Source organism: Citrus sinensis, chromosome 5, assembly GCF_022201045.2.
Source record: "Citrus sinensis cultivar Valencia sweet orange chromosome 5, DVS_A1.0, whole genome shotgun sequence".
Lineage (NCBI taxonomy): Eukaryota > Viridiplantae > Streptophyta > Magnoliopsida > Sapindales > Rutaceae > Citrus > Citrus sinensis.
Genome location: NC_068560.1, coordinates 9,563,449 through 9,574,115, shown reverse-complemented (window position 1 = coordinate 9,574,115; position 10,667 = coordinate 9,563,449). Strand labels below are relative to the sequence as shown.

Here is a 10,667-nt window from a genome sequence, read left to right as displayed (position 1 = left end):
CAATGATATTTCAGCACATTCTCATTCCCATCTATTTTTGTCAAGTAAACATTGAAATTTCATTCCCATTTTTCATTCACATTTCAGCCCATTCTCATTCCATCTCATTCCCATTCCATGAAAGTAAACGCACCACAAAAGAAGAGAAGAGGGGAGGAAAGAGAGAGAGAGAGCACATCACGTGAAGGAAGGGAGAAAATAAAAGAGTGAGAAAATTTTTTGGTGGAGACCACATGGAGAGAGAGAATATTAAAAGATCTTGAAGATTTAATTTTAATTAATCTCATTTATTGATTTAATTCAAATCTAATGGATATTAATTAGTTTGATATTAATTAGTGTAAAATTAAGAGTATTTTAAGGTGCTGTTGATCCTTCCCCTTATTTATTTATATATTAATAATAAAACATTTTAGCAAAGGACTTTTGGGTGACCACTCTTTCTACGATGCTATTCTCCTCCCACCCACTTAACTTTTTCATCTGCATTTTTCTTCTCTAGATCTTGCATCTCCAATATTATTCCCTCAACACTCAAAAACACAAAAATGGAAGCCCTAATTTCCCAATTCAATTTCCTCACAAACCAAGCTTGCCAAGACAAAGACTTTGATCCATATGCCATTGAGGACTTCATGAAACTATTTGAGATCGAAGTATACAAGTCGTGGGCAGCAGTGGAGCTTCAGCAAGAAAGAGAAGTCGAAGAAGCTGAAATCACCATGGAAAAAGCCGAAGATTATCTTGATCTTCGGTCATGGAAGATGCCATCGATGAGTTCAGAAGGTTTGAGGATGTCAGGATGGCAACATCCGTTTTGGAGCCTAATTGGGGTGGATTTTAAATATTTTTTGAAAATAGGGTGGGGAATAGTGGCGAAATTTTTAAGGGCCACCCCACCCACCCTAGAGGAAGAAACGGTGAGAATTGAGAAAGAAGAATATGGTGGGCAAGTTCATGGAAAAAGCAGCAACTTTGACTTCTAAAAAGTATATTGAAGCTGCCATGAATTCTGCTTCTGCTTCTATGAAAGCTGCTTTTAAGGGTGTTTCATCCAATAGGGTTGATCCTTCTTGATTTTTGTGTATAAATTTGTGTCATGGTTTATGAAAATTGATTATAACGTTTATTGTATACAATATGAGAATGATTTTCTCTTGTTTAATCTAAGGTTTTTGATTTCTGTAAATGCTAAATTCGTCTCAATCTTATAGTTATTTTGATTATGAAGTTTCTGGCTTGATTTAATAAGTTTAATATAGTTCATTAATATTTTCCATCTAATAATAGCCTTACAACCATAAGTCTTTCAAGCCTCAATACTATGATACTGAATAGAACTTAAAACATCTATATCTACATATATATATATATATAAAGTTGGGATTAGAGGTGGTGATGTGGTATCACCATTTCTCATCTTTATGTATTCTCTATTATCTAAAAAACTGGGTTCAGATTAAAAAAATAATTACATTACAAAATATTAAAAAAAAATAATTATTGGATTACAAAAGATTACATGTCTCTTCTTCTTTCTATTTAAATTCAATAATATGTAACTATTAATAATAATTAATTATACGTCTTAAAACATTCATTTATTTTATTATGCAAACAATTAAACTTTAGTGATTTAAATACATCAATTAATTAATATAGGAAAGAAAGTCCCTTCATTTTTCCTCAAAAATGCCATTAGGGTCTAATTTTAATGTCATAATCCCATATTTAATTATGCAATCTTTTGTTTAGTGCCTTTTGGCTTCTTCAAACTTTATAAATATTAAGTAGTTAAGATTTGTGGCATCATTATTTCTCATCTTTTTATATTCTCTATTATCTAATATATTGGTTGAGATTAAAAATAATTACATTACAAAATATTAAAAATAGAAAATAATTATTAGATTACAAAAGATTACATGTCTCTTCCTCTTTCAATTTAAATTCAACAATATGTAACCATTAATAATAATTAATTATAAGTTTTGAAACATTCATTTATTTTATTAAGCCAACAACTAAACTTTAGTGGTTTAAAATACATCAACTAATTAATATAGGAAGGAAAGTTCTTTTATTTTCCCTCACCAATGCCACTAGGGCATAATCTCATATTTAATTATGCAACCTTTTATTTAGTGTCTTTTGACTTCTTCAAACTCTATAAACATTAAATATTTAAGATTTGTTATGTTTGGGGTTTTTTTTTATTATTTAACCAACATCCTCTTTAGAAATATTTTTGTATTTTTATTTTTTGACTTATTTGAATTTTTAGTATCGTGTGCTTCATGGAGTACTCTTTTCTTCATGAGTTGAACAATGATAAAGATAGTTGGATGATAAAAGTTAGGCTTTGTAGAATGTGGGAGTCTGTTAATATAAAAAAAGAATAGAGAATTGATTAGTCTGAATATAATTTTTATTGATGAAAAGGTTGTGCACATTTAACTATACACATTAATATATATTTTTAAAGTTAACAAAAATAATTAATTTTCATAAATAACATTAATTTTATAAGACTACGTCATCTTTAAAAAAAAGATAATACTAATTTTTTTTTTAAAGATGCGCGAAGCGCGGTTCTATTTCCTAGTTTAATTATAAATATAATACTCTTGCAAATTCAAGTTTCATAACGATCATCTTAATTAAAAAGGAAAATTTTGACTAATTTCAAAGAATAATACTATATATCAAACTACTTTGCGCAATCTAACATGATATAACACCAATAGGTAAATAAAAAAAAATATTAAACATTTGGTATTTTCTAGAAATGAATAAATATTTTTACTTCATATTAGTTTGTAAAAAAAAAAATTGCGTACAAATAGTCTATGGCTATCCCATTATGAAAAAAAAAATGATGGAATTTAACCAATCAAATTATCAAATTTCAATCTTTTTACATTCTTAAATCATCATAGGATAATTGTTCGATATTTTTCCTACATCAGTAGGGTCTATTTAGAATGAGTAATGATATAATTACAAACTCTTATACAAACTGATGTAGTGTGATAAAATTGGTTAAATTAAATATCTTTTGGTCCACATAATTTATTTCTATTATTTTATATTTTCATTCAACTAATGAATTAATACTACATCAGTTTGTACAAGATAAATTTATACAAGAGTTTGTGGTTGTATCATTACTCATTCAAAATAATTTTTGAAAAAGAGTTTGTTTAAAAATAGTTTTTGTTGTCAGAGCTTCTATAAATAGAAATTTTACCAAATATTTTAATCATTTAATTGTCAATGAAAGTCTTTATTAAAATGTAAGATTACTTTGATTGGCAAAATTTTTTGAAATTATATTATTAAAAAATGAAATAAGATTGTTAAATAAGAAAATAATATTTGAAATATTTAATATTTAAAAAAAATTCAATCTTTACTTCTGAAACCTAAAAATTTAAACTTTTACTAGAAAATACAAAATAACATATTTTAATCTTTAAAAGCTCTTTTGAAAAAACACCAAATAACATCAAAAATTTTAAAAAATACTTTTAAAATTAAATAAATATTTATGACTATTAGATAAGGCATACTGAATATGTATTAAATCATAAATGCTTGTCTTGCTACTTAGAAAGATAAATATTTTTAAGTCTCTACAGTTTCAACAAATTATTTAACTAGAAATTATTTTTTTTTAACCAAAATTTCTTTATTATATTTGTTTATGTTAAAATCTACTTAATCATCATCTATTTTTCACTGCTTACAAGTCAGATTATTGAATTTTAAGTCATATTAGATAAAAATACAACTTTAATTTTGGATAGTTAGATTTATCAACTATGAAAGTAACAATAAGAGTATTTTAGATCATTTTTAAAAACATGGACAGTAAATGCATAATTGGTTTAAACAATTGGGACTAAAATGAATTTATCCTAACTTCTGAATTGAATGAAACGACAGCGTATTCCGGGCAAGTTTGTATTTTCGTACTTCCATAATCTTCAAAGTCATCTAAAATTTGGTAGATTTCGTGTTCGTTTTAAAGAGTCGACAAATTGTCGTCACCATTAATCTGGTAATAATTTCATCTCTTTCTTGAACATTTATAATTTGGTTGTCAATTTAAGGGTTCATGCAAAGGTCAAACAAAGTTGAGATCATACAGGTACCCTTGATTTAGGGTTTTATATTTCCTGTTTGCTTCCTGAGAAATAGTCAAACGAACGGAAAATCAAAATTTGTTTATGTGAGTACGCTGTGGCGGCAGTTCAATTTCAAATTTTTATTTTGAATATTGTATTATTGTTAAGTGAAAGGTTTTAGTTTTATTTAGTTTGAAGTTATATTATCTTGCTAGCGGCTGAGTTTAAGTGTTTAATGTTATCAATTGATAACCTATATGCAGGCTAGCAACTGAATTTGTGTTACAACAGAAAAGAAAAAGGGACAATATTATAAGCTTGAGTTGATAGGAAATGCCTAGGGACTTGTCACGGTCACGTTCGCGTTCCCCATCATATAGGAGGAGACATTCACCATCACCCAGGTATAGCAGGAGGAGCCGGAGAGAGAGAAGCCGGTCGCCATATTCTTATAGCAGGTGATCCCGTTTATGCTCTCATTGTTTTGCGTTAATGTGATTAATTATCAAGCAATTGTAACAAAGATTGGGGACTCACGTATCTCATGCGGATTGGATATACAATATGTTCGAGTTGCTCTGTACGCACCCTATCCTTCTCCATTGATCGGTGTTATTCTACTTTTCTATTGAATAAAGACTTCGAATTTGCTGTAAATGGCTCCATGCTATAAAGAAACATCAAGCAATAGGTTTGAAAGTTCTGAAATTTTGGAGGGTCAAGAATTTGGTAGGAACGCTGGTTGGATAAATTGGCTGCCAAACTGCAGTTGCTGGTGCAAATGATACCCTCGAATGTGAAAGAAATTTGGCTTATTGCTTATTTGGTGGCAGATTTTTTGTCTAGACATTTCCATAATTCTTGAAATGGGCATATTCGATGGTTGCATCCTGTGGAGTGTTGTCTTTTACATGACAAATTAGCAATTGCTCAGTGTGGAGGATTATTGTTTTAGATGTTCAAGTGTGGGAATGTTTTTTTAATTAATTGTCTTTTTTGGCATGCTTATGATGTTTTTTCTGTTCAAGTAGTCTTCTCTTATTCTGCAGCCTCAGGAGCACGGTCCTGATGTAAAAACTTTCATGTGATGACAGTCATGTTGATGTTTTAGTATTGCTGATTTTTTGAGAAAACACCTGATGTCTATGTTGCTTGACTTACATCTCTACGCCATCTCACATTTCTGCAAACTGGCTATTTACGTGGAAAGCCAGGAAAGATTCCTAACATAAATATCTTGGAGTTAAACATATATAAGTTATTAACAGTTAGATAGGATGCATGTACTTCATAATAAAATTCAAAAACTCGGTTTCTTCCCATCATATGGGATGGGAAGTGAGCAGGTGATGGGTGCCGATGGGTGTCCTTTTGTTGCTCGATTCTGACATTAGCTTCTTCATGTGATAAAAGAGGGAGCACACAATGGTTAGTCTTAACAATGTGTGAGGTAACTCTGTACATGCTTCTATATTTATTGCAGCAGATGATGGGTCTGATTGGCATTTTTGTTTTAACCTGTGATGCCAAAAGTTTTGCTGTTGCTCAATTATATATATATTTTTTTATTACAGAAAAAAAAGCCGCTCAATTTCTCCACGACGCCGTAAAGGTCGTTCTCCTTCTCCAAGACGGCATAAAAGCCGTTCGCCAACTCCAAGGCGGTATAAGAGGCAAAGAAGTAGGAGTTCTTCATTGTCTGCTGCCCATAAATCTTCGAGTCCAAGTCTTGGGTCATTAGAGCGGAAAAATGCAAGTGAAAAATTGAGGAAAGAAGAGGAAGAGAAAAAAAGGTAGATTTCAGATATTTCACAGCTTTTTGCAGTTTAATCATTTTCTTTTATCACCTTATTTTAGTTCACCATTGGTTAGTTATCTTTGCCTTCCATTGTTTAGTTATCTTTGCCTCTAAATTTTGGCTACACTCTGAGGGAGCATGCACATGTTATCCTTTTGTTGAGTTGTTTGGAAAATGTCACTGCTGCAGTAGACATTTATGTGACACAGATAACCATAGTTTATATGTGCTTCTTGTTGACTTGTTGCTTTATTGCCACCTGTTAGTCATGATAATCTGGAATTAGTAAACATGATTTAGTCTGAATATTATGGAATTAGACCTATATAATGTTTCTTGTATTGATTGTAATGCTTGGACAATGAGCGTACTGTGGAAGTAACTACAGTGATGCAGGCCATATGCTATGTCTGTTGCATCACACAATTTCAGTGTTATTTAGGATTACCATCTCAGTCAAATGCGGCTACCTTGATACCTTCTGGTTGAGAGGTGGGAAGTTTGTGTTCTGATCCACCGTAATCAGAGAAAAGAAACTTAGGTCTTTTATAAATTTGGTGCTTGAGGTCTCTTGATTCTTCCCTTTAATTGTCTCTGTCCCTGTGCCTGCTTCCCTTTTGTTTGAATTTTCCTTTCTTATATTGCCTTTTTGACAATCACATCTTTGCATGAACTTTGAGTTTTCCTACATTTTCATGAAGTAAGAAATCATAGATGAAATGTTGATGAAGTAAATAATCCATTTGTCATCTTCCATCTCTGGTATTGAATGTTTGACAACCTGCTCCATGTGTTGTTGGAATCTAAAAGCCCACATTTACATTGAAGCACAATTATTGTATTATACATTTTTTTTGTTTTAAGGGAAGCAATAGTTGCCATATAATTTTGGAACAGTTGTAAGAGAGAAACCTGGACATTTTATGTTCTTAATTTATACTAGCTTCTACCATGTGCCAACAGAAAATGCGAAAATACATCATAATTGTTGATTGTAATTACTAGCTGCTTTTCATTTGCAGCCGTGTCTTTTCTCATTATTCTTTTCTTTCCGTTCTTTTCTGTAGGATTACAAGGATTGTCTTAAAGGCATTTCATTTATATTATGTATCATTGTGTCTTCACCTACTTTGTTATACTGCTATCACTTGTGGTCTTATTCCCAAAGCATCTAGGTTTAGTTAAGGCACTTCTCCGCAATCCATTTCCATTTCATTTCTTTCTCGCCATTTTTGCCCCTATGTTAATATCTGATTGTTATATATGGTGAAGAGCACACCATGGATAAAGTGGAAATTAAACATGTAACTTGAAAAGGCTGAATATGAATGAAAATCTGAAATTACAGCTATAACATCATATGTTTTGGGGCTATATGGAATTCTTTTTTTATGCCTTTTTTATTTGATTTTTTATTATAGAGAACATTTTCTGTATATTTCAAGTTCTGCAGTCGTAACAATATATTGGCCAAATTGGTAAATATAAGCTCAGTTTTCTAAATAATATAAATCTGAGTTTTTAAAGACTATAAGGATGAGGAATTAATAGGCATCTAAACTTATTTCGCGAAATAAGTTGTTACTTTTGACAGGAAAAGCTAATTAGACCTCTCTTGACCTCATTAGTTTGGAGCAATGAGCTAACCTTTTTGATATAATCCTGCTGCATAGAAAGCTGTAGGTCAGAAATTTGATTGTGGAAAGCTGGTGGCCTTGTGGCCAGCCATACCTGAAGTCTTATGAAATATTTTTCTGGGTCCTAACTTGTATATGATGGTCTTTCTTTGAATTTGGATTGGATTTTCCCTTCAGCAAGTGCCTGCGTACCCACCACCCACACCCCCCCGCTTCAACCCACACCTTTTTAAGTACTTATAACAATGAGATGTATATACCTCCTGCCAACTCTGTAACTTTTCCTTTCACATTTCCTTTTATTCCTGCTAGCATCAAAGTTCATTAGGGTAGGTTTTCAACTTAATGCCTTCATTCCAACAAGTCTGATACACATGCACATTCCCTCTAATTGTGTAATTATTTTGCCTCTTCACATTCTGGGACTTCTTTTCATCTGATATTCCACGCTTTTTCTGTTCAAGATACAAGCTTTCCTCTCAAGGATACTGTTGTGTTCTCTTAAAACCTCAATCCTTAAACTCATGATATTTGGGGTACTTAATTCATAATTTTGTGAAGCTGAATCCCCATCTATAGATAGTGACCCAGGACTGACCTACATCAGTTACGGATTTCAGTCATCTGAAATATCAGAAACAATGACTCTGTTAAAAGGATTGTTACAGAACTCAGTGTTTAAATGGTATAATGACTTACCTTTTGTTAACGTCTCATTTTTTTTCGTAGTTATTATTGGTAAATTTTTGCCTCTCATAGACTTATGAACTTAGCCAGTCTCAATTTAAATCAACATAACTTGGCCTGGGTTTACTGGTATAAAAGGTGAGTTTGCTTAAATTTATGAGGTGCTGTGTTATTTGGCAGACTGTCAAATCCTTCAAATCGAACTTGAATGGGTATTCAAATCAGCGCAGTCGACCTTTAGTGAAAAAAATCCCCTATATTCTGTTTGTATGTGGTCCTTTGCCTCTTGCAAGTGATTTTTTCTGTTTGTGAATGTGCTGTTCCTTTCAACATATAAATGCACAAAAACAGCCGTTTTTTTTTTTTTTTTTGTCAAAAGAAATATCTTGAATGCAAAGGATTGATATATTGTGGTAATTAGTTTTAAAACTGCGGCAGGTTACTTTGACATTTTCTCCACAGGCTTCTCTGAAGGAAGATACTGCTAGTTCAACCTGTTATATTTGATGATCATTGGGTGCCTCGTTTATCTACTATTCACCATTTTGAAATTGATTTGTTTGGATCAGGATTCAGTTAGAGGTATGCCTTAAAAGCATGAGCATAAATTTTAGTGCCTATCGTCATGAAGGTTAGTTTGTCATTCATTGAAGTTAAATAGCAAGTATAGGGAGAGGGAGAGAGGGAAAAGGAAGGAGAAATATTTCAAAAAAGAATCAGGGTTTGTGCATTGTTGTTTTAGTTGCAGTGTTTGTCTGGATATGAGGACATCTGTAATAGGAAGCGTGGCATATTCTACCAAGCTAGGAACAGTCATTTTCCCTGTTAACTTTTTCTCTTGTATTTCCAGGCGTCAACAAGAAGCAGAACTGAAACTGATAGAAGAAGAGACTGCTAGGAGAGTGGAAGAGGCGATTAGGAAGAAAGTTGAAGAGAGCTTGAACTCTGAGGAGATAAAGATGGAAATACAAAGGCGATTGGAGGAGGGGAGGAAGAGGCTTCTCGATGAAGTTGAATCTCAGCTTGAGAAAGAAAAGGAAGCTGCTCTTACTGAGGCTAGAAGAAAGGAGGTATTTACTTCTGACAAGAAACCTCCTGCAAATGACTATCCTTTCTTTACTTTTATGTTTTCATCACCAATGTGTGAAGCATATCAATCAGTGCTATCATGACGAATTGACATTTAAGCTACTGGAAGGACAAGAAACCTGCCACAAAACCTTAGTAAAATCACTTTTCTCCTTTACTCTAGTTTTGCGAATCACTGGCCCCTCTGTCACACTTTGGCAAAACAACCCTTCTTTTAAAAGAAAACAAAACAGTTTTTAAAGAAGAATGGTGACATGATTGCACATTGCACAAATATGGAAAAGGGAGTGCTAGGTAGGTCAAAACTATCCTGTCACGTGATTGCTGTTGAGGGATCAGGGGTAATTGTAGTTTTTTAGGCTCACTTTTTCAATGTGGATGGAAGAAATCCGCTGGGTTTTGATAGGCTTTTTTTTTTTTCCTTCTCCTGTAGTTTATTGTTGTGCGCATGGTTGCTGTATCGTAAAACTCTCGTTCGCAGTGTACCTAATTTATGTTGATTTCAGGAGCAAGCTCGAAAAGAAAAAGAAGAATTGGAGAAAATGCTCGAAGAGAACAGGAGGAAGGTGGAAGAATCTCAAAGAAGGGAAGCTGAGGAGCAGCAAAGAAGAGAGGAGGAACGTTACCGTGAACTAGAACGGATACAAAGAGAGAAAGAAGAGGCCATGCGAAGGAAGAAGCAACAAGAGGAGGAAGAGCGGGTAAACCAAATGAAGTTGTTGGGTAAGAACAAATCCCGGCCAAAGTTATCATTTGCCTTTGGCTCTAAATGAATTATCGAGAAACTTAATTTGATTTTTTCCCCCCCAATTTTTAGATGTTTGTGTTCGAGCTTTCATATGATCGATACAGTTTTTGTTACAAGAAGCTCCCATTCTAAGCCCTATATGCTCTATTTCTTTCCTTTTGTTGTGTTATTTTAGACCTAGGCAAATAGGATCTTGAAAATAGGCTTCTATATACATTTCTAAAGATTGTAATGAAATCCACTGTCTTCTTCATTCATACTATATATTTTAGCAAGTGATGGGTATAGATTGTGAAATTTTCCGGGTTTGGTTGTGGTTAATGGATATTCATTTACTCATTTCTATTGCGATTATCTCTTGATGCCCCTTATACTACATTTGATTAATGCACTTTTGAAACAGCGAAGATTTAATCTGTTCAAATAATTGTAAACAAGTCTCAAAAGGGGTAGTGAGTTGGCTTTATCCTTCTTACAGAAACAATATCTGTTTTAAGGGATCGATCCTCACTCACTTCACTTCACTCTGATTTTGGGCAAATTAAAAGAATTTAGTGATAAAATTTGTTTTACCTGGT

At 32.6% G+C, this 10,667-nt stretch overlaps 1 protein-coding gene across 3 annotated transcripts; it reads left to right on the top strand.

Annotated features, from left to right (window-relative positions):
- The first annotated feature begins 3,935 nt into the window (after nucleotides 1-3,935).
- On the top strand, nucleotides 3,936-10,386 carry LOC102629255 (hypothetical protein). Of its 3 annotated transcripts, XM_052440872.1 has the most exons (6): nucleotides 4,047-4,063; nucleotides 4,154-4,234; nucleotides 4,394-4,588; nucleotides 5,705-5,923; nucleotides 9,103-9,322; nucleotides 9,848-10,386. In XM_052440872.1, the coding sequence occupies exons 3-6, from the start codon at nucleotides 4,464-4,466 to the stop codon at nucleotides 10,112-10,114; spliced, it is 831 nt and encodes a 276-aa protein (XP_052296832.1). In that variant the 5' UTR covers nucleotides 4,047-4,063; nucleotides 4,154-4,234; nucleotides 4,394-4,463; the 3' UTR covers nucleotides 10,115-10,386. The 3 variants fall into 3 exon arrangements, with proteins under 3 accessions (XP_006471078.1, XP_006471080.1, XP_052296832.1); XM_006471015.4 differs by lacking the exon at nucleotides 4,154-4,234 and having other exon boundaries at nucleotides 3,936-4,063; XM_006471017.4 differs by lacking the exon at nucleotides 4,154-4,234 and having other exon boundaries at nucleotides 4,020-4,153.
- Nucleotides 10,387-10,667: the final 281 nt, after the last annotated feature.